This window comes from Pleurodeles waltl, chromosome 1_1 (assembly GCF_031143425.1).
Source record: "Pleurodeles waltl isolate 20211129_DDA chromosome 1_1, aPleWal1.hap1.20221129, whole genome shotgun sequence".
In the NCBI taxonomy this organism is placed as follows: Eukaryota; Metazoa; Chordata; class Amphibia; order Caudata; family Salamandridae; genus Pleurodeles; species Pleurodeles waltl.
This window is the reverse complement of record NC_090436.1, coordinates 936560672-936585631: the sequence shown is the minus strand read 5'-3', so window position 1 is coordinate 936585631 and position 24960 is coordinate 936560672. Positions and strand designations below refer to the sequence as shown.

At 41.5% G+C, this 24960-nt stretch overlaps 1 protein-coding gene across 2 annotated transcripts in view; it reads left to right on the top strand.

Annotated features, from left to right (window-relative positions):
• Positions 1-24960, top strand: part of PRSS12 (serine protease 12) — a 562235-nt gene that overhangs the window by 405267 nt on the left and 132008 nt on the right. For both annotated transcript variants that reach the window (XM_069230157.1, XM_069230158.1), the window contains exon 11: positions 834-956. In XM_069230157.1, the coding sequence (XP_069086258.1) occupies positions 834-956 (123 nt within the window). The remainder of the gene's footprint in view (positions 1-833; positions 957-24960) is intronic.

Here is a 24960-nt window from a genome sequence, read left to right as displayed (position 1 = left end):
AGCTGTAATTTCCCTATGTGATATTTGCTGATATGACCTGCACGATGTCCCAATCAGTCAAAAGTAGTTACAGACATCCAATATGATGTGAAGGTAACAAGACTGAAAGTGGGCAAAGCCATCAAAGTCTTCCATACTAAGGTCATACAAAGTCAGGGTCATTAAAGTATGTATATTTGTTTTGCTTAGCCACAGCAGAAGTAGGGTATGAAGCACTATATTAAAATTTCTTATTAAATAAGTCTGTTGCTGTTGCCTGTCAGTTTCCTGACCAGACGTGAAACTATAGCTATGATTTCCTTTGTAGGTCATGACTGTCATGATAATAATGCCACAGTAGAATCAAATAGTCTACTAAAACAAATTGAGGAGCAAATGATGGAATGATTTAGAAAGTGGAACTGACTGTCATTAGTGAATGGATCCTTGGCACTGCCACAAGGTGAAATTATTATCGAAGATAACAATTTAGGATAGCAAGGTCTTTGGGGTCACAGGGAAGAAAAATTCAATTTGATTGCTTTATGGAAGCAGACCAGGTATTATTTTGAGGAGTAACATTTAGAAGAAATCATATTTGACCAATAATAAATTACTAAATAACATTCCTAGATTTTTAGAGCTGTTCATATTATATTCCATCTTGAAGTGACAGAAATGATCTATACTGAACACATTCTTGCTCTACCTAAGACTTCCTCTAACAGAGTGGCCATAGTAAAGTCTGTGATACACGAGAGTTGAATGGTGCAGAAGCACCAGTCCGTATTATAATGCAGGTTACTTTGCTTTCTTTTGTTTGAATAATTGCCATGTTTATATTTGTGTTGTAGAGGTGGCTGGCCCTGGCAAGTTTCCCTGCGACTCAAGTCCTCACATGGAGATGGAAGGCTGCTTTGTGGAGCCACACTCATCAGCAGCTGCTGGGTGCTCACAGCCGCACATTGCTTTAAGAGGTAATCTTGCATAATCCGGTGGATAATAGTGCTGAGCGGAATTACTTTGCTATCATATTCCAAGTTTTGCATTCCAGATTGAGGCACAGTGGGTATTCCCAATTGATAATGTTCGGATTCAGACTATATGCTGGAACTTACTTTGTAGTTTACAGGTTCATGTTAAATACAACAGGAAAAAGAAAAAACTGCAAAGTGATGGAGAGGGGGCTTATTGGAGTGCAGAGGACCTTGCCTTCACACGACTGGCAGAGGATTACCTGCCAATTTTGAGCTCCCTGATGGCGCGTAGAAGTCATTGGTTCTGCAAGCATATCCAGGACCACCACCTCAACTGGGATCAATCTGTTGAAAGTGCTTCTTCTCTCGTGGTAGATGCAATTTCATCCGAATGGTCATCCCAGACGTCGTCATAATGCTACAGAAGCCCGCTCAGAAACAAATCTGGAAAGTAGAGGGTTGTTTATGAGAAGCACAAATAATGTCAAGAAAACAATCGCCTGGAGTGCTGGGAGTTTTCTCACTGCCTGAGGCACTAAACGTACTGACCTAGTAATCCAGTGGCAGATAGGCCTCTCAGACAGAGATTCTGACAGTGGAGCCAGATGATGCTCCTTCACCACTGCCACCTTTACATGATGTGGGTGAACAAGTTGTTTGGCAGGCCTGGAGCCCTGTCTATTAACAGCGAGTCCTTCACTGCCAGACTCAAAGTGTGTCCTTTAGTGTTTGAATCTTCGGCAGAACACTAAAGTAACTCTAACTGGAGTCTATGAAATACAATGTAACAGTCTTGCTTTTTTGTTGTTAAATGATTGTGTTCCGCCGCATTTCTGCAAGTGCTAAATTTGCCCGTCATTGACCATTACATTACACATTGATTGCCCAAACACTGAAAGAGACCTACCTTCCATAACTGATACCCTGGACTTCAATTAAAATGATCACAATGGTCCCTTGAAATAAATGCTCTCTTTAAACTGTGAACCTTAATAAAGTATCTTAGTACAGGGCTCAATTGGTTTCTTTGCCATCAGTCATGCAGTTTTGTTGGCTGTGTTACCGTACTTATACAGTTATCAACAATGCATGCAACACCTGCTCATTGGTAACTAGCATCCCAGCAGGGCACCATTTCACTTTACCAAGTTCTGATGAGCAACAACAAAGATTACTCTTGCATACAGAAATGTGGACTTCTCCAGCCACAGCTGGGACAAACATCAGCACAAACTGTTAAGAGTTGCTGGTGCCAGGGCTGCGCTGATTGGTTAGCAATTATTATTGGGAACGTGGGAAAGACTAATGTAAGGTACTAACTTAATCCTGATATCCTACAATGTGACTCTCCATCACACAACTCTAGCAACAAGCCATGCATCTAATAAACATACGATTTCAAAATTCCGGTCTTTCCTTCCGAATTGAATCGTCATGGGCAACAACAATATCATTTCATCTTTCGTTTTCTTAAGTAGATTGCTTGTTGTTGCTGAAACAGGAGGAGTCGGATGATTTATTTCTAGAAATCGTACTAAGGATCTAAGGAAGGCAGCATGGCTCCGGCCTGTTGCCTTTTTGGATTCGCCTGGTGAGTTTATTCCATCTGAAACGTACTCAGTTTGGAGGCAGTACAAGAATTCACAATCTTGACTCCAGCTGGATCAATACATTATTTTTTCGTTTCCCCTCCCTAACATGTTCATACCATAGGAATTTTTGTGTTAGCTGAAATATGACGGTTTCTATCAAGCCTCCTCCCCACAACATCCCATCCAAAACAGATTACTCTACTTATCTTAATATTTCAAAAGTAAATCATTGGGGATTTCTCTTGGTAGTAGTTCAAGTCTTAATAGATGAAGTCTGCACAGAAAGTAGAAAGCATTAGACTAGCAACATCGATGTGGCTTTCGCGATTGAACCATAAGTGAAATAGTTTGGAGTCCTGCCATTGCACCAGCTCAAAACAGAATAAAAAGCCAATTCCGTGGACGTTTGAAGAGACCAGCTGTTCATCATTTGCCGTAGCAATAGCAGATTGAAGAATTCCGATGAAATATGGTTATAGGAACTAAAACTGCAAATGAAATCTCCTTTAGGCTCAGTGAAATCTGATCAGTGGCCACTAAAACTCTGCAGGTTTTGGAAGGGTAGAGGTTTTGAAGGTTTTACAGAAGACAGATATTTTTTATACTGTTTTAGATTGAACCATGGAGGTTGTTATATTTTATTCTGTGTTCTACGGGGGACCATCAAGCCAAGAAGGGGAAAATTGGAAGAATGTATATGAGAGCCAGAAACTTGTGGTTTTTGTTCCAAATGTAATGGCCCCTATGAAGGCTTTTTATACCAGGACGACCACACTAAAGGAAACTCTTTGGGTAATGTAAAGTCAAAGGTGAGCTTTTGAACACCCACATCGAACCAATACCAATCTCAGACCATGCCAGTATATTGGTAACTTTAAAATAAGGCCATAATAACCACAAGCTGTCCCAATTGAGATTTCGGGCCAGATGTACAAAGCCTGTTTGCATTTCTTAATGGTCTGAATTGCTATTTTGGGTTATTAAGAAATACAAACTTGGCTTTTCTTATGTACAAAGCCCTTTAAGGAATCACAAATTGCGATTTCTACCATGTAAAAATAGCGATTCTCAGAATAGGAAATCACAAATAAGGATTTCCCATTTGTGATTCCTATTCTGATGTACCATGATTTTCCTAAGTGTGACTTGGGCATTTAGAAGTTGAAATTGCCATCGACTTGAAGTAAAGGATAATCAGGTGTTATTTTGAAAAAGCACCCCAAAGTGTTGTTTCAATTACAATAGAGCACACACATGCCCCTTAGTCATATGTGTGCTCTACAGGTGCACATCTATTTTTGGGATGAGCAAAGGGGGGCCTTTTGACCATTGCCATCCTTGGTTTTGCATTTTCTAAATAGCGATTTCGTAATGAGAAATCGCTATTTAGGAAATGCAAAACCCGTCCGTTGACTCAAATACAATGTGATTCCTTACTAGTGATTCCTACTTTGTAGGAATCGCTATTAGGAAATTGGTATCTAAGAACATTGCATTTTGCATTTCTTCAATAGCGTTTTCTATGAAAATTGCATTTTTGTACATCTGGCCCTTAATGACGAGGTCCTTAAAGAGCAATCACTTATTGATAAAATTAAAAGCTCTAATACTAACGTCTTTCCTGAAAACTACTACAAAGAAATCTCTAAGATACCTCAAAGGATGCTGTGGAAGCTACTATCAGAGGCGACCTCATTAGCATTATGTCCGATATAAATAAGTGTACGAACAAACAAATCAAAGCTTTAGAACAAACAATTAAAATGTAAAGGAATTCTCAGTTAATAAAAAACAGGAACTCTTACAACAACTTAAAACTGTGTTATGAATATAACAAACTCTTAAGCAGCAGGGCACACATCTGGGTGCAGCACAACAAAATGAAAACATTTGAGACTCCAACAAAGCTGGCAAAGCACCTGCAAACTACTTAAAATTCAAAAAGAGCCAGAACTACATCCCATCTATTAGAAACAAGATGGGAACTACCTTCATAAATCCTCTTGAAATAGTTAGTCTTCAGAGAATTTTACTACAGCCTCCATGATCCTAGCAAATCCACACCAGTAGCTGATTGTCAGAAATACTTAGAGAACATCCATTTACCAGCTCTCTCAGACACTGACTTTATCTCCCTCAACCAACCCCTTTCCCGCTCTGAAATTACAAAAGCGATTTTCTCCCTGAAACTTGGGAAAGCACCTGGATGAGACAGCTTCTCAGCCAGCTTTTACAAAGCCTTCCAAAATGAACTGACCCTTAATTTGGAATCCCTGTTCACTCACTTTCATAAAACTGGCAAAATCACAGATACAACCTCTGAAGCCACTATTATTGTGATCTATAAAGAGGGTAATGCCTTTAGAGGTAAAAAAAAGTATAGACCCATTTCCCTTCTAAATCTGGACTGTGAAATCTATGCAAAAATCCTGTCATCCAGGCTAGAGAGAATTCTTCCATTCATTAGTCATAGATTATGAACTTAGTCAAAGGGGGACATGGCTTGGACAATGTCTGACTTTTCTGCCACATTATTGAAAAATCTAAGTCATTACCATCACCTACAATGGCTGTGGCCTTGGACACGGAAAAGGCCTTTGATAAGGTCTCTTGTCCTTTTCTTCACACATTCATGCGTACATTTAATTATGGAAAATCCTTAATCTGTCAAACCTTCATGCTATATGCCCAACCTTCTGCCTGTGTCAGATTTAAAGGGTTCCTATCCAATAAACTATATTTAGTGCAAGGTACTAGAAAAGGATGCCCCCTCTCTTCTCATCTCTATATATTAACCATTGAGCCTCTTCTCACCTCCATAAGAACAAGTGCACTTATAAAAGGAATACCTATCAAAAATGCTCCCTACAAAGTTTCCGCCTATGCAGACAATGTTCTCGTATTCTCGCAAAATGGCAAGAACGCTATTCCTGCAATCTTACCAATAATAAACTCTTATGCGCAGGTTACAGGTTACACTCTGAATCTTGAAAAGATAGAAGTGTCACCCCTAAATATTTAAACTCTTCCATTATGCGTGAACAACACCAAACAACAGTAGCAATCCTCACAGATTAAATACCAAATAACCTAGAAAATAAATGAGGAGATTCTCATAAAGAAAATTAAAGAAATCCTTATCTGCATCGTTGCCTTAATGTATGACCTTGTGGGGTTGGGTGGAATGTATTAAAATGGTGATTGCGCCACAAATAAATGGTAGCACTTTCATGCTTCCTTTACAGCTACTAAATAACTTCCTCAAAAAAATAGACATTGTAATTTCTGAATTCCTCTGGAAAGGGAAGAAAGACAGAATAGCCCTCAGGAAACTAAAGTAAACAAAGGGTCTGGAGGCCATAACATCCTAAATATTTTCAAATATCAACTTGCCCTCCTAATCAAATAAGCCAATTGGTGGTTGCAACCTAAAACACTAGATACACCACAATCGGTGCATATTGAAGAATTCCTAGCAAAACCATATGCTCTAATCTTGTTGTTAACAATGAAATCTGTCCCATCACAACACACTCAGTCTGTACTCAAAGACACTATAACATCCCTCAAGACTCTAGATTAATTGCTCTCACACAGAACCTAAAACTCTAATTTTGCATCCCTGTAGAACAACGCTAATATTAAAATTGAAGGTGAGCCTCCATCATGGACATCATGGTCATCAGAGAATATTTTATTCGTCAAGGACCTCGGCCCACCATCACAACCTAAAAGGTTTGCAGAATTACAGATCTCACACAAACCTGGAACATTGAATTCTATAACTTCATCACACTAAAGGTCGCAATAAGGAAGATTCCCACCTTACACAACTCCGACCTGATTCCCTTTCTTGGTAAGCAATCTAAAATACCCCACACAGCCTTGACAATCTATAAGACCCTGAATTCTTCCACAACCAGCAAAAGAATCATTTCCAAAATTGAAATGAAATGTTTGGAACCTATGTCTAGCCCCTCTACCTCTGCCGTAGATGATAAATCATGTAAAAAGACATGGACATATGGCCTCAAAAACAAAATATCCTCCCACACACTCTCTCAATGAAAGTTCTGGATGCTCCATAAAGCATACTGGACGCATGACAAACTACCGAAATTAGGGCTTAGAGACTCAGACATGCTGGAAGTGCCAAAACTCCCCAGGCACCATCTCACACATGTTTTTTCAATGTAGAAAACTCCACCACTTCTGGAACATGATCCAGAAAACCATAAATGCAATAGTCAACATTGAAATATCCCTGAATTTTCCCACAGTTACCTTAGGTCCCCGGTCCCATTCACCCAACCTGAAACTAAATCAATCCGACATGCTGCTAACATTAGGAATAAAAAACTTTTTATGTGAATGGAAAACATTTCAAAACCTCTCATACCATACCTGGTGGGCTTGGGTTTGCTTCATAAGAAGTGCAGACAACATACTTTCTAACAACAACTACAACTGTCAGACGTCCCAATAACTATGGAATAAACTAGACTCATACCTGCAAAAAAATCAAACCTCCTTGAATTATTATGCTCCCTTATCCCCAAAGGGAGGTCCAAACCAACCAGTTGAATGCTGCTAAATGCCTTAACACAAATACCCATTCTCACATCATGGCCACTTTTCCATCAGAGGCATCTCTCTTCTTCCCTCCCCCTCTTTCTCTTTCCCTATCTCAATCTTTCTCCCTCTCCATTTCTCCCTAAGGTACCCTTTTGTTATCCTCTATCCCATACCCTTTTCCCCTGGGATTTGTCTTTACATTCATATTACTGCTGAACATCTGTATGTGATTTAAATATGTACCTATCTGATTTCGATATATATATATCCATCTGATAAACACCCATCTGAGTCATTTCATTCATGGATGTATGCATGTTCACAAGGACTAGCTTCATTATGACTGCCCAATACCTCTCCCCTTTACCTCCCCCTGCCTTTTGTATCCTACAAAATAAATGAAAAACATTTGAAACGAAGAAAAATATAAAGAGAGATTTTTGCGTTCTTTGAAGCATCACTTTGAGGCCCCAGTAGTTATTGTATAATCTGATATTGATCAAGTGAGAGGGGACATTAAAATTATGAAAGGGATGAAGGGGATCTTTGGAGATGCAATCTCAGTTTTGGGCTGACAAGACAGTTCCTGGTCTTGCCGGAGAGAGATGGTTTGAACTGATTTATTTCGGATTGTAAGGACAGAACATTCTCTACCATAGAGACTCGTCACTCTTTCGGGGAATATTAAAAGATTGAAAATAGCGGGTTTGGTTTAGAGATGATGGTCATATTACAAAATATATTTTTGCTGGTGCTGTTATGTCTTTGTTGCACAGTTTGTGCGGCAAACATCTTTCACAGCTGTTTTCATTAAGATGAATTTGTTGTGGTGGTAACATGTAACAACCATGTGTGAATAGACCAGCCTTAAAGTACAACAGCAGTAGAGACATACAGCTTAAAAACTATAAAACAATAAGGCAAACAATATTGCAGTAACACAACAACATAATAACACAGCCGAAAAAGACATCAGCAGAACACACCAAAACAACACAAAATGCAACAGAATGGAACAATGAAAACACAACACAGTAACAAAATACAGCAAGGAACCAAACACACATTGGCAACACAATAGCACAACAGTGGTACACAACACACACACTGAACAAAACATTAAACCGAAAATACACTCCACAACAAATCACATCCACATTTATACACAACACCCCTACAAAATAAAAATACAAAACTGCAACAATATACCAACACAATAATGCACAGCACAAAACAACAACACAAACAAGACTATTGGATAACAATGTACTTATATTGTGTTGTTGTGTTATGGTGTATATCTTTGGTTTTGTATTGTACTCCTGTGTTGGTTTTGAATTAGTTTCGATATTAAAGTGATATGGCACTGTTGGTTTTTTTTTTTTGTGGTGCTTGATTGTGTTTTAATGTTGAGTTTTGTGTTGTTGCCTAACTATTGCATTGTATTGTGCTGTTGTAGTTGTATTGTGTGGTGTTCTGTTGTGTTTGTATTGCTGGGCTGCATTCTACTGTTTTTGTACTGCTACAATGCTGTTTTGTGAGGAACGGTTATGCTGTGCTGGCATTTCATTGTCATATATTATTGTGTTGAAGTGTCATTGTGTTATATTCTGGTCTGTTGAAGCTGGGTTAGCATGTTGTTATGTTGTATACTATTGTGTTTTCCTATGTTATAGTTTTGTTTTATTAATGTGTTGTTGTAGTGCTATGTCGAATTGCATAACAACTTTACAGACTTACAGACAAATAACTCTGCTAACAAAAGCAGTCCAGTCTATTAAAATGACAGTGTTAAGCAACCATTTAAAACCGCCAAAGACAATAACATACCACCCCTCAACCTCTTCATATTTTAGGGCATCTATCAGTCTGAAAACACAGCAGTCACCATGTTCTAATTTAGCACTTCCAACACTTGCTTTGTGATCCTGACTTCAGTGCATATTGTTGCACCTGAGAGAGATGGGAGAAAAAGCTGTTTTGTCCCACTGAGGGTTTTGCAAGCATAAAGTTATCCACTTTTTCTACTGCATACAAGCAACAGATCAAGTCAGCAGAATTGTATGACAGGAGGCATAATGTAAGCTGAACACTTAAGATTTAATGGTGCCTAGTAAATATTGGAGGTTCTTGTTGAATGAAATTGTGCAGCACAGGGGGCTTTTGCAACTCCTCGGTTACTCCAGCTGTTGGGGGTGTCACTGAAAACGTTGCTAGGTATGTAAAAGTCACTAGACCCATGCTGTATGTATATTTATATGCGTGTGTGCTATAGTTGTCATTCCGTTTGGTGAAAAGTCATGATTAAAGATAATAAAGGTGCATATGAAAGTGCAATTTCAGTTCAGAGGCTGTCTGAATTCAGGGGCACCTGGTATTTTGAAAACACAGTTTTTTCATGGTTACTGAAGGACCACAATATTTGCTGTGAATCTTACGTTTGATGACAATGACTATAGGGAGGACAGATAGGTTACCGAGTATGGGCATTAAGATACCAGATTAGTGACAGTTTCTTTCTAGAATGATACGTTGGCTATGATAGAGAGAGTTGAAATGAAGGAATAATTTTTAGGAGAAAATCAAGACCAATGTCTAGAACTGAGGTTTCTAAATAGTGAAACTGCCTTTCTAAGCAAAATGACGCTGACATTAGTGAGTGGATTTGATACATAGTCAAACGGTGGAGTCTTTGATGTATTCCTGGATTTTTCCTATCTGTTCAGTATCGATGAGTGCAAGGTTATTAGAGCGCATGTGTTGCGGCAAGTTCCTGATGTTTATATGCAGTCAGAGAGAAGAAGACTTTGACCATTATTTGAAATAGTATTTAGCATAGTTGATCTGGGATTCACTCAAATTTGTTTGCCCTAGATGCTTGTTTTTTTACAACTGAAGATCATGTCTTTGTTATGTACAAGACCGCCTTTTGATGTCTCTCACATCCAGGAATTTTTGTCTCATTTCCTTGTGTTTTGCAGTTACTAGTGGAAAAGCGCAAAGTTTTGTCAGTACACTCAATATAGGTGTGAACAATCAACATTCTGAAGTTGTGAAAGGATTTCAAAATAAATATTTAATCTTTTATTTGTACACAATTCCAATACATAGTTGAAAGAAATTGGGTTATTGATTGAGGGGTGTGGAAACCTCATTCAAGCAACAATGACAAACCTTGTCAGGTTGAACTACAAGTAACTAAATTAACCTGTGCTTAACTCTCTGGTAGCTTGCCAGATATTAATAATAGTAGAGTATTTATGCAGCAGACAAACTGTAATAAAGTGAAAACACAACACAAGACAAATCCTACACAATTTAGAAAAATAAATAAAATTGTAATAAATAAAATGGCACCAAAACAAATTAAATCGAATCAGTTGAACTGGAGTTATGGATTTTTAAAGGATTTGACGAAATCTAACATCTAAAAGATCAAAGTTCAAACTGCAGGTATCTGTTCGTCTGAGACTGGGCCAAGGTCAAAAGTTAAGACTGACCTCGATGGTGCTCGGGTAGGTTGTACAAGGTGGATCAAGCACGGTCTCAGCTTACGTTTTGACTTAGAAGACATTTTGAAGAACAGTTCCTGAGAAGGTAAGAGTTCAGTGAGGCAAGGCAGCCGGTAGGGTCTGTTGGTCTTGAGGAGCCGCCACACAAAGTGGCAGTGAAGATCTTATCTTTGGACGTAGTCACTCTTTCAGAAATCAAAAATCTTAGGGCTCCACAAGGCCGGAATCCTTCACCAATAGGTCCTGCTAAACAGAATTTGCTGCTGCGGAGAAGAGAGTAGTGGGAGCTGCCATGGAGTGAGTGTGACCGGCGATTCACCTTGAGAAAATTAGCTGGCAGGTAGATCATGATCAGATGTCAGTTCTCAGGGCACTTTTTGGTAAAAAAAAATATATTTAAGTCCCAGGTTTTAGGTTTAGACAGGAGCAGTACCACCAACACCACTACCAAGGGTCCAGAACCAGGGGGCACCATTTGGGGAGTTAGGACTCACTCCATCAGAGGCAGCGTTCAAGGTTTCTTGAGCCTTGTATGTCCCTAAAGCTCACACAGGAGGCCAGCCACCTCGTCTTTGGAGTCACTTCTGGTGGTTCGGGGTTTGAGGAGCTGGTCCAGGTGTCCTTCAAAGAGAAGGGCAGTCCTCTGGTAGCAGCAGGGCAGTCCTCTGGAGGTCCAGCCAGTCCTTATGAAGTCTTTCACAGGTCCCGGAGTACATTGAAAAGTTGCTCTGGGGGGTCCAATATTTATATTTTGTGTGGCCTCTGAAGTGGGGGCTTCCCTATACTACCCCCAAATCTGGTTCTGAAAAGTTCTTCCCTTCTACTTCCAGAACTCCAAGAAGTCTGGGGTGACAAACTACGTGTGTCAAGTTCCTTTGTGTGTGTGCTGGATGTAGCCCTTTGAAGTGTAATTGGGGCAGGGAACAGCTCCTCCCCCACTCATTCTGGCAACACCTACTCCCCTTTGTCTGGGGGGAATACACAAAACCCAACAGCAGAGTAATTGACAGTCATGTGACCCCGGATACTGACAGAAATGGTTAGGACACAAAAATGGCAACTTTCTACAAGTGGTATTTTCAGAATTGTGACTTGACCATTGAAGTGGGTTTTAAATTACAATTCCTTAGATACCAAACTCAACCTTTCTACCTCCTCCCAATTGAAAGTTATCACTTATTAAATTTAATGAAGCAACCCAATGTTATCCAATGGGAGAGGTAGAAATTACAGTACTGAAAAACTGATGTAGGAGTTTTTCAGTACAAGGATGTGTAAAACGTAAGCCCAGGTGTCCTATTTTTTTTAAATACAGTGTACCCTGCCTTATGGGCTTTTTAGGGCTAAACTTAGGGTGGCTTACATAAATTAAAAAAGGAAGGTGTAAGCTCAGCAAAAGGTTTATTTTGCCAGGTCGAATTAGCAGTTTGAAATTGCACTACAGTCTGCAATGTCAGGCCTGAGATATGTTTAATGTACTACTTTAGTGTGTGGCATAATGAGTACTACAGTCCCACTAGTAGCACCTAATTTGCTGGCCCAGGATACATGTAGGACCATACAATATGGACATATAGGCTAAGTTAAATGTGCCAATCAGGTGTAGGCCATTTTTACCATGTTTAAGGGAGAAACCATAGTCCTAATGCCAACAAGTTCAGAAAGCAGGAGGGGAGAAGGGAAAAGGTTTGAGGGAAGCCCACACCAAGCATGTCTGGTCTAACAAATGTCTTCTTTGGTATTACATTTATCCCATAGATTCATTATCTATAAGTGGCTACAGACAGCCCAGTGTTGTGAAAAATCCTTCCCAACTATTTGTTCAAGATATGGGGTGTAGTTTTCTTTCAAGGGAAGAGTGAAAGTAGATACCACTGCTTCTGGATCTGTGGATCTCCCAGTCTTTAGTCTTCCACCATACCTGCTCTCCCATCCATCTTTCCTAGTGGAAGCACAATGCACATAGAGTTCACTTGCCTAAGAAAGTGAGACACTAAAGGTCACAACTGCACCTCAATCTTTCTGTTTTGCTCCCTGTCCAGCTCTATTACCTGTTTTATACAGGGAGGTATTTCAGAGTTATCACCCAACTGATTGGTCATTGCTAAGCTGCGTCGAGAGTGACTGGACTTTTGCTCTTCTTTTAGCATGATGTTATTGGTGGGAAAGACCCTGCTCCCCCTCCCTTTTACAGAGGACTACCCCTTTCTCTGAACAGGTGAAATGAGGGGAGCATGGACTGTGTCATCTTCAAGGTGGAGAATCATCCCTAAAGTTTTTGTTGTTAGTATTTTGTATCAGCTTTATTACCCACCCATGTTGGCTGTCCCCATCCATATTAATGACTGGTAGGACTCTGATTTCCTTTCAGGAAACAGCTGTGGACCACAACAACACTTGGCTGGTGGTGGCCTTGAATTTCTGTGTAGAGTGCAAGAGATAGACACTGGACTGGTTTCCAACACATTCTTCTAGGAAACTCAGACTGAAACTGAAGGTTGAATTCATGATGCAGACTCAGTACACCCCCGTTGGGTGACAAGAGACCTTCTGTGCCACATTAGGTGTTAGGATAAGGATAGAGGGAGATGAAATGTGGACTGAAGGCTTGTGGTCTGGGCAATTTGTGGGCCACTAGGAGTTTAACTAGCATGGGATAGGTTTTCTAGTTTCTGCTAAGTGTATTTTAGTGTGGCATTCTTTAGCAATGGTTTCAAAAGAAAAAAAGATGTATGGTGTGGCCTATGATGCAGAAGATCGAATAAACCAGAGAAGTAAAATTGTGAATGCTCAGGGTTACAACAAGAGATAAGATGGTTATGTCTTGGAAGAACGACAGATATGTGGAAGTCTTTCAATTTTGCCATTCCTACTGATCCCAGTTCTGCAAGTTGATAGTGACTGCTGTTGCTTGATGCATGTGCGAACCATGGCTGAGGTGTAAATTCATAAAGGGAAGATAAAGAGAAGATGCAACTTAAGAGGCATTAGGTGCAATTTGTGTTTTTATACGTCTAAGTGTTGTATGTAGGTAGTTTGCTGACCACCCACTGGTTAGTGCTACTACGCTGTGCAGTGCACGGCAACGGAGTGGCTGTGTTCAGGATGGAGATGTCCTCATCTAGACGGTTCTCTTTCTCTGCAACATGTTGTAGGGAGGAGTTGGCACTGATGAGGTGGCAGCTGAATGTACAAAGAGTGTTATGTTGTTTGTCATGTTCTCTTGAGGTGGGGCTATTGGTTATGCTGTCTTCTGGGGTGGTTATATTTTGTCTATTGCAATCTTGTGAGGTCTAGAATTTGTAATTGTTGTGCTAATCCCGGTTTAATTGAAACAAAAATTATTTTCTGGTGTTAAGGTAAATTGCTTTGTTCTGAAACACCTGTAATGAGAACACTTATTAAAATAGTAAAACTGACAGGTTTCTCTGTCATATAAACTGTCAAACTCAAACATCTTCCCATTAGTATATGTGTCCATTAAAGTAGCTCCTTATCAATCAATCAAGAATTTATAAATTATGGCAAATTACCCGTGAGTGTCTCAAGGCGCTGGAGTTGCTAAGTGCTTGACTGTGATCTGTTCATTCGAACAGCTAGGTCTTGAGTCCTTTCCTGAATTGCCAGAGCAATGAGAAGGTCCTGGAGTGCAGGGGAGGGTTGTTCCAAGCTTTGGCCACCAGGTGTGAGAAGGAGCCTCCTCTGGTGTGGCCTCGGTGGAGGGGTCTTATGACAGCGAGAGGATGAGCTGGGTGTTGTCACCAAAAGAGATGATGTTGAGTCTGTGCGATCTGACGGTGTTGGTCAGGGGGGTCATGTACATGTTGAAGAGGGTGGGGCTGAGAGACGATCCTTGGGGTGACACAGATTATCTTCTTGGGTTCCGAGATGAACTGTGGGAGATGTATTCTCTGGGTTATTCCGGGGAGGTACATAGTGATCTTTTTGAGAGCGTCTCCCTGGACTCCGATGTGATGGAGTCTGTTCATCAAGATGTGGTGGGAGACAGTATTGAAGGTGGCTGACAGGTCCAGGAGGACGAGGGATGCTGTTTCACTGCGGTCCAGGAGGGTCCTGATGTTATCGGTGGCTGCAATCAGGGCTGTCTTGGTGCTGTGGTTAACTCAGAATTTGGATTGAGAGGGGTCCAGGAAGTTGTTGTGTTCTAGGTGTTGGGTGAGTTGCTGGTTGATTGTCTTGTCAAAACCCTTTGCTAGAATGGGGAGCAGGGAGATGGGCCGGTAGTTCTTGACAACATGAACATGGGACATATGTTTGCACCCTTTAGAGTTATCATCAGAATAATGCCTATCCACCCAAATTTCAGCAATTAGATTGTGTGGATCCACACAGATACTTAATGGGTTTATTTGCTAGTACAACTGGTGCTAGCCACTAAGAGACATCTATAGTTTTGATTATATCATACTAGAACAATCTCTAAAGTTTGTTTCAAGGATTTTAGTAACAGGATATTTTCTTAATATGTGTGCCCTCTGCTTCAAGACTATCTAATGCACAAACCCTTTCAATATTCCAAATTATTACTGAACACTATTAGATACTTTGGCTCCCATTTAATATTGGCATCACCATTTATTTAATCTAATATAGCTCCCAGAACTTTTTCTGAATAAACAGAATTGAGTTTTAGCACTAAATCACGTTGAGGAGGCAATCCTATCAAACAAGACCCATCAATCAAAGCACACACCTTTTACCTTATCTTCACATCCTTGAATTTATTTGGTAGCTTTCCTGTTCACAAATATAGAAGTCTCATCATTGAGAGTATATCTTACACCTGAATTAGCTAATACTTCCACTTTTTCACCGTAATAATAGCTTTTTTCTATTTGTCTATTTCCCCCTTCTCTCATTTGTAGAATAATATCTACTTCACATTCATTTTCCTCTGCTACTAAAAGACTCTCACTACTTCTACACCTTTTACACTCAGACTACCTTTCCTTGCATATGCAAGCATGATGTCATCTATTTTTGCCTCTACCATAGTTGAGTGATGGCAGGACAATCCTTCTTCTGTGTAGAGAAATCCATCTTGGAGAATTTAGATTGTGAATGGATTCCAAGCTTGGAAATCATATGATTTCATCTCACAAGGATTTTGCATGGAAAGCTTTGCCAGGCGCAGCTTTCTATCTATCATCCAATCTGAATCTGTGAGTTTAAAAAAATAGTAAAACTACACTCAGGCACCAATTTAAAAATTCAAGTGTAGTTTTACTGATTTCTTTGTGAATGGGTCCCATATTGTGAAGGCCATAGGAATTCCAAAGTTGGCGTGAGTGCAGCCATAGGAATTCATTTCAAATATAAGAACAAAGAGCTCTTACACCGCTTTATGCATCTAGATAAATAAAATACCTAAATTGTGGGTTTACTTAGCAATTTGACAGAATCACTGTGTTATCTATTAAGGGACATGGTAATGTCTGTTGGAAAAGTGTAGACAAAAAAGCATTTGTTTTGATAAAGCCATTTTGAATGTTCCAATTTTAAAACTATTTCATTTTATCAACGAAACAGTTGTAAGAATGTATGTGAGCTTACATGGTTTGAGAGCAGCAATTTTAGAAAAGGATAGAGGAGGAGAGTATTCTGTGGCTATTGCTTCTAAACTTTGAATGATGGAGAATGTAGTTACTAATGAGTTGAGAACAAAACATGTGCCTATGTTCAAATGACTGACTACTTTAGAACATTTACTTGAGGCAAATTTGTTTATATTAATAGTATTAAATTCAGACAACAAACACTTGTCACAGGTCTTATTACGTGAGGAAACAAATTAGAGACAACCACACTTTGCACACAGTGTATTCATGTAAATTGCAGTACGTGCCTGACTGGAAAAAAGCATTTAGCAGGATATCTATCAAGGGTGCCACTAGAAGTAGCGGGAGAGGAGCAGGATGCTTGGGCTGACGAGTTGACTGTAACAAGTATTGAAGTGCTGTCGAAGACCTTAAATTTATTCATCTCAAGAATAAAGTGAGGAAAAGCAAATTAAATTATGGTCTTGTGAAACTGCTGCATACATATTAGTAAGAGAGGTGGCAAAAAATAAGAATCAGATGTTTTTGTAAGGTAAAGGACGCATTTTCTGTCGAATTAAAATAACAACAAAAGGATGACATGCATATGCTACTGACACCTATCCTTTCTTTATGATGTGGTAAATAGATCACATGCTAAAGTTCTCACCTACTCAACTTGCACTACTATGCCTAATATGGTTGTCCCAGACAATCCAGGTCTGCCTTCATACCCCCTCTCTTTCCTGCTGCTAATCCTGCCTAGGCAACCCTAGAATGGAGTTCCAGGTGAGTTTTTTAGCTGGGACCAATAGATGCTAAATTACCAGTGGAAAGAATCAATTGATCTAAAAAAGGACAATTTGTGGCATATATCAACTGCTGACATGTAAAAATGGTATTAAGTAGGCTGTAACTGCAAACCTCTGATCATAGAGCACGTCGGTGCAAGGCAGGTGTAGCTAAAGCGCCGGAAGACCATGATTGTTGTCCATATCGGAATACAACACTGGGACTTCATGCTTATGAAATATCTCGTTAGGAACATGAAAAAGCACATTGAATTTTAAAAAACATAGGACCACATGTATGAAACATGTTTGCAGTTATATACCCTGCACTTCACAAGATTGCAGAGTTTGCAACTGCAAAAGAGCTTTTTTATTGCACTGAACCCGAAAATGTTTTAGGCTGGCAAAAAGAATTGTGACTCATTACAAATTGCAGTTCAGAGGGGGGCATACAAGGAATCTTGGGGCACCTGTACTTACCATTTTTCCTGTGGCAAATGGCCCAATTCGCAGAATCGGACCGTTTGCGACAGGAAAAAACATTTTGGTATGTACAGACCCTATTTTGTGATTCAGTAATCTATTTATCAAATCGCAAAATAGGTTTGAAAGTCACAATAATTGTGAGTCGCAGCGCGATGTAGCATTGTTTTGTGACCGTGAATGCGGTCACAAAATAATCGCAGTTAGCACCAGTTTCAAACTGGTGCTAACCCATTCGCAAATGGAAAGGGGTCCCCACTGGACCCCTTCCCCTTTGTGAATGGCAGCAAAGATAAAGAAAACTTTTCATTTTTGTTTTTGAAATGCATCTCGTTTTCCTTTAACGAAAACGGGCTGCATTTAAAAAAAAAAAAAAATGCTTTAGTTAAAAGCAGTCACAGACATGGTGGTCTGCTGTCTCCAGCAGGCCACCGTCCCTGTGAGGGTGGCCGTTCCCAATGGGGTCGTAAATTGCGACCTACCTTATGAGGTAGGTCATTTGCGGCCCCATTGCTAATCGCTGACAGTGTCATTGACACTGTTGTACATCCGGTTTTGCGACTCGCAAATTGAGAGTCACTAAGACTCGCAGTTTGTGAGTCGCAAAACCAGATCTTTGTACATGTGGCTCCTTGTCTCCTAATTGTGAGTTTCAATTAAATATAACAATAGTTTGTGTCTGCAATTGAGGCTGCAGGCAATTGTCCAATTACCAACGCTCAAGTTATGGTGATAACCAATTTGCAAAGGAGAATTGTTGCTTATGGAAAAGGTTCCTTTTTGGAAATAGTCACTGCTTTACTCAAAGGGATCAGACAGTGCTCCCCTGGACCCCCGAAGCATCCTCAGAATGAATTTTTTTTTAAAAGCTGCACATGTACCGCTGTATCTGGATACGAGCAGTTTTAAAAAACATAAATGATGACATCGAGGGAATGGAGGTCTCCTGTCCCTTGCAGGCCTCCATTTCTGCCATTTGTAGAGGGTTACAAAATTGAACATGGCTCATTAATATTCATGAGGTATAAGACTCTGCAACAGTGTACGAATATCTGTTTTACAATGCAAGATTCGTATATTAACATCGCAAATCCCAGGGCAGAATGAAAAATGTTTGTGTACAGTTTGCATCCACTGTTGGTGACCTGCTCAAGCTGGTACTTCATTTCAAAGAACTTACAACAAACAAAAATGTGGTTAAAGTTGGGATTCAGGGCCTGCAGGTGCTGCAGAAGAGAAGTAAATATGTTGACTATCTGGGCCTTGCAATTATGTTGCGTTGAACCCTTTTCACTTCTCTGCGCTTCTAGTATACAACTGCGTATGAACATGCACAAAGGAAGCACAGGCGTGGAGCTTTGGGCTTTACTGACCCAACCTGGTGCTTGGAATTGAAAAGTATTTTTTGGTTTAATATAGGGAAAACCTTACTTATAGTGTCACAAAGATCCTTTGCAAATAAGTTGGGTGCAAAACCAGGAGGGGGTGTGTGGACGCAAGGCTACCGAGTGCTTCTGGGTTGTGCCCTCACTGTAAGCAGCCTAAGTGATGATGTGAACTGTCGTGGATCATAGAAGGTTATTTCGGCCCAGATTTTTTTTTTTAGGATGACAAGTGATGTCGCGAGTAGGATGTGAAAAGGAAATTATAGCCAGGAGTTCAAGTACGCCAGCTGTTATATTTGACAACGTGTGCTTTGTAGCTACATAACGAATTGAAAAAATTTCTCAGGAGAGCATAGCTTTTTTAATAAAGACTATATTTTCCAGCATTTGGAAATGAGCTGGAAACGTTTTGCGGGAAGATTGGGTTGACTTTATGAGGATTTGCGACTTTTTATTGCTCCATCCTGTTTTTATCCTCTTGGTTGACTTAGCTGGCCTGTGGGGCACAAAGGTTGAGCACCTGTGCCTCTTAGATCTAGTAAGAAAAAAATATATTGTTCCGAGTCTCGGGATTCTGCACAGATGCTCTGCCATATTTTTGAATGTGTTTTGTTGTAATAGGCAACACGCCTGAGTTCAACATCAGCAATATATTTTGAGGAATCCTAAAAAAACTGAATTTAGTCTGTGTAGGATGTTACAGTAAACACATATGAATTCGGCTCGAGTGTACCCCGTCAGCCGGACTCTTAGTTTGTAATCACACCAACCAGGAGTGCTGACACGAATGGAGAGGCATTTGCAAGCACTGCGATCCACCCCTGCCTTCCAGAAACACTGAATCCCAAATGCTACATCTGCTGTCCAAATAGCGCCAGCTAGATGAAGTTCTGAAGAGAGCTGAAGGCGCATTTAAACATTTTATGCAAAGATCTGTAGTGATAATGTAGACCGCAGCAAGGCCCACCTCCTGGGCTGTGAACAGGTCACATGGCAAACAAGCATTTGTAATGCAATGGGTCTCGCATTTGCTCGAGTTAGAGCTATTAGCGTTGTAAACTCCTAACTGGACTTTTCTTGCCACATCAACTGAAAAGTAAAACAGTTTCACATAAGCGAGCAGAGGGCCGCCATGAGCGTGAAGGAGACACACAAAAGGAAACAGAAGTTCACTCGCAAACGTATCAACAAAAGGGCAATTATCCATGTAAGTGGGTCAAAGTCATGCGCTCGACTACCTCCCAGCAAGATCACGCTGCGTAGGAAAGAAAAAGAAAAAGTACCCCAGAAGCCATGCGGAAAAAAAGAGCCTTGTATGTTTTCAGTAGTTTACCTGTGCTCTCAAGGAGGGCTGAACACTTGAAAAGGCATGACTTATGCATGCCTTTCACTAATGAAATCAAGTACATTTTAAAAGGCAAGCTTACGAACCAAAGAAACCGATGGGTGTTCGGTGGGCTTGGTTAAAAGCCCGCAGAGAGAGTACCACAGGGGTCAGAGCGATTGCGCGCTCAACCCTAAAAAACTCAAGTTACAGAATCGGAACTGCGCACAAGCACCATTTATTCTTTTATGAACTCTTCACGGAGGGACCAGCTTGCGGGGTTGCGTAAGTGCAGATGTTTGTATGTGTTTTGGGTGGCATCATCCTGTGAAGTGCCCCCCAGAACCACAACCTAGAAGAATATCCAGAGGCAATGCCACTGCAACTGCAACACTGATTCCAGTCTACTCAGCCTTGAAGTGAAATAGCTATTGTATTTCAAAGGGTGAATACCATGCATTGACACACTCTTGCAATTAAAGGGCACTTGCTGTGGTAGTTAGGCTGTTGCTAAACTCTCCAAGGCTGCTTTGTAGTGTTGCCACAAAATCACACCCCTTACTCCCCAGTGACAGTAGGTTTGGTTTGATGGGTTTTGGTGCCCTGAATTCCTTTTGACTTGTGGTTTGGTCAGCCACTCTCCTGGCTGCAGATATCGTAGTCTTGGTATTTTCTTCTGACTCTGATGCCGCTTATGGGATTACAATGACGTTTCTTCTGAAGTCTTTGAGTTGTGGTTGCTCAGACGGTCACCCACATCTTGATTGCTCTGTTGGTGCCAGTTTGTTTCATATATACAGTGTTGTTTCTGTTTATTGCATGACTGGAAGCCAAAGTAAGTTCTTCCTACCCCTGACAAAGCACTGAAGCATGTCGCTGCAGGCAGAATGCTGCTCTGGAACCCAAAGTAGTGATTCATCCAGTGGTTATTGGTTGTTCATTATTGGGTTAGTCTGGTGCAGTGGAGGAGACCATTCCACACATTTACTCCAGTGTCTTTGTGGTGGATTAAATTAGTAGGAGTTAGGTGTGTTTATTAGTCGGGCAGAGAGGTATGTGAATGAGCTCATGCAGTTGGTTGGTGGGATTAGTTGATGCTCTAAAGGAGATTAAGTATTGCTGTGTTGCAGGGTATGACTTTCAAAGGAGGACAGGTAATGGTCTTTAAAATGAGTTGTGGGCAATTTGCAGAAATACAAAAAAGAGATATGCAAGCATGCACATGACTAAGAATAAGCTGTACTCAGAGAGGCGACATGCAGATGAAGGACAGCTGGGAGAGTCATTCAAAAAAAAGAAGAGGGGAAAATTAGAAGTTCCAGATCAAAGTCAAAATTTCTATGCAGTGTTTTAGGAACATAGAGCAGACGTTTGAGACAGCATGCACTCTGAGGATGCAAGACTATAGAAAGAAACATTATTTGCATGTGAGATAGTGCTATGTTACATACTTTTAAAAGACCCTAGAAAAAGGTAAACAGTATGTCCACTGCCAGCCTATTTCTAGACCGCAGCTTCAGCAAGGATCAGTCAGGGGTTGGAAGTGTAAAGTAATGGCTGTACACCTTCATAGGGAAATATTGAGAGCTTTAGGCTGTGCTTGAATGAAGCAGAGACAGCATAACAGCAACATTAGCGAATCTACAGAGTAAGTAATTCAAGAATCAAAAATGAGATTCTGCCAATGCTGGTGTGGATGTCTTTTTATCTTTACCATTAAAGTTTGCCTCATAGAATTAACAAAGTGCAGAGAGATCCATTTGTGTGCACCTGGTTGAGAAGGGTGCAGGATGCTGTAGAGAATACCTTCCCAGACAGTGTAAGTCTACTGTGGGCATTCTTTACCTGGAGGGATGGGATCCAGACACTGAATTAAGGAGGAAGAGACCAGGCTACCTATGAGAATTTAAAGAGGCCATTTGTTTAACAAAGAGATGCAGAATAGTTTTCTCAACATCAAAATGTATACAAAACGATTATAATTAAAAAAAGTTTACAAACTTCTAAGAGAAAATCGAAGCAGAGTTTTTGTTGTCTGTCCTGTAGCTGGCGCTCTATGTCCCACTCCCATTGAAGGCTCCTGCCCTAGCCTCACCGTTGTCCACCAACCCCTCCAGGGCGCAGATCTTCAGGCATGCCATGTCCAGAGAGGTGTGACAACATCCCTGCATGGGTCCCAAGCAATGGGTGTATTAAACCCAACAGAGCTGAATATCTGTGCGGTATTCCGTCGGGTGAAACTGGGTCTGCATATTTATTCCCCATTCCATGGGGTTTAACTCGTATTAGGCAGATATATGTGCAGAGCTGTGGAAATTACGGCCTCCTGCTATCTCCCAACGACTCGTATTCTGAACCACAATGTTTGGGTTTTGGTGTTATGTCACTGGCGGGAAAAAATGCTGAAAACAACGCACCTGCACTTGGAAATCCTGTCACATGGGAGTGACCTAAATTGACAGTCATCTCCCATTGACAGATACCACAACTTCTTCCTTTCAGGTACAAAGTCTTTCAAGTGTTGAGGGTATGATCGGACCCTCATTGGGTATTGCCTTGCACTCAGTTTTTCTGTGAAAGATGATCAACTGTGGCTCTCCACGGTGAGACGAGCTAAGGTGTATTCTGCAGTGCATTACAATTACTCGTTATTTTTCTCTTCCCTCATCAGTCCTACAAAGCATGCTTCTGACAGGTTCCTTTTTTAGCCTCTTTTTGAACATTGGACTCAACTTGTCGTTCCAACCTTCTTGAAGAAAGATACACGACAAAATAAAAAGAACAAAAGAAAACATAAGGCAATAAAAATGAGCTTTAAAATCTGGAGTTCAACAGTTAAGATATTCTTTCATGTGTGGAGGTACTTGTTGATATAGTGCCATGAAGCTGCCACGTGCTGCCTTGTCCGCCTGTTCCAATGCTGGTGTGTCCATGGTGAGAGAGACCTGCTGGCCCTATGTCCATCCACCACTTTACTGGCCCGTTCTTGTTCCTGAAAGGCTCCTGCTGCCGCGCAGGCGGCTTGGTTCAGTCTGAGGTTTACTTGACTTGTCAATGTTAAACAGCAGCCAACTAATTGTGAGGACTCTCCTTTAGGTAGAATTCAACCGCTGTGTTACAAGTGCGTATGTTAAGAGCCCAAACCTTCGGTCACAGACACTATTTCCTCATCGATTACAATGACCTGCAAATGCACACTATGGCCCTCATTACAACCCTGGCGATCGGTGTTAAAGAGGTGGTAATACCGCCAACAGGCCGGCGGTAAAAAAAAATGGGATCACAACCATGGCGGAAACCACCAACACAGACAGCCACTTTAACACTCCGGCCGCCACGGCGGTAGCAACAAACACCACGGCGGTCACCACCAACAGACAGGCGTAAGACAATCTACCGCCCACCCTATCATAACCCGCCAATCCGCCAGTTTTTCCGGGGTGGTACCAACGCCATCAAAAGCTCGGCGGAAACAGGACTTGGAAGGGAAACCACTCACCTCTCGACAGTGGCGTAGCGTGGGTTGTCAGCACCCGGGGCAAGGCAAGTAATTTGCGCCCCCTAACCCGTGGATTTTAGCACTCGCGAGTGCGAGCGCGCCCCCCCAGATGTTGCGCCCAGTGCGGCTGCCCCCCCTGCACCCCCCACGCTACGCCACTGCCTCTCGACACTCAACGAAGAACCAGGACGCCATGGAGCCCGAGCTGCACTTTCTGCCGATGCTGGTGTATCTGCTCATACACCACGAATACCAAAGACGGCGACGGCGGCGACCACGCGAAGTACTGCACCTAGCACACAGGGGAGTGGGGGACGAAAAAGAGAGTGACACACACAAACAACATGCAACACCCCCACCCCCACCCCCACCCTCACCCACAACACCATACACACAAAAACATGCAGCAACATTACATTTACACCCCGTAGCCCCCTGAAAGAATGCAATGACAAAAGGAATAGAGTGCAAATAGTGATATTTTGAAATATACAGATAAAGTTAACGATTAGAAAAAACAGTATATACAATTATTTACAATATGTACAGAAGGCCGTACACTGTCCTTTGCAAATGTCCATGTCCTGGAGGGGGCAACATGCCCACAGCGATGTCCTGGGGAGTGCAAAGCCACAGTCTCTCAAGTGGGTGGGTTGCCCACTTCTTGGTCCTGGGGAGTGCAAAGCCACAGTCTCTCAAGTGGGTGGGTTGCCCACTGCTTGCTCCTGGGGAGTGCAAAGCCACAGTCTCTCAAGTGGGTGGATTGCCCACTGCTTGGTCCTGGGGAGTGCAAAGCCACAGTCTCTCAAGTGGGTGGGTTGCCCAATGGTTGCTCCTGGGGAGTGCAAAGCTACAGTCTCTCAAGTGGGTGGATTGCCCACTGCTTGGTCCTGGGGAGTGCAAAGCCAGAGTCGCTCAAGTGGGTTGGTTGCCCACTGCTTGCACCTGGGGAGTGCAAGGCCACAGTCTCTCTAGTGGATGGCTTCTTCCACTGGTTCTGGAGGGGGCATTGTGCCCAGTGTGCTTCATCCTGGGAAGGATGGGGTGAGTGGATGGCTTCAGGAGGGGACCTTGTGCCCTGTCTGCTTCTTCCTGCCAAGGAAAGTGATAGTAGATGCATTTCTCCACTGGTTCTGGAGAGGGCCTTGTGCCCAGTCTGCTTCATCCTGCCAAAGAAAGTGATAGTGGATGCATTTCTCCACTGGTTCTGGAGAGGGCCCTGTGCCCAGTCTGCTTCATCCTGCCAAATAAAGTGAAAGTGGATGCATTTCTCAGCTGGTTCTGG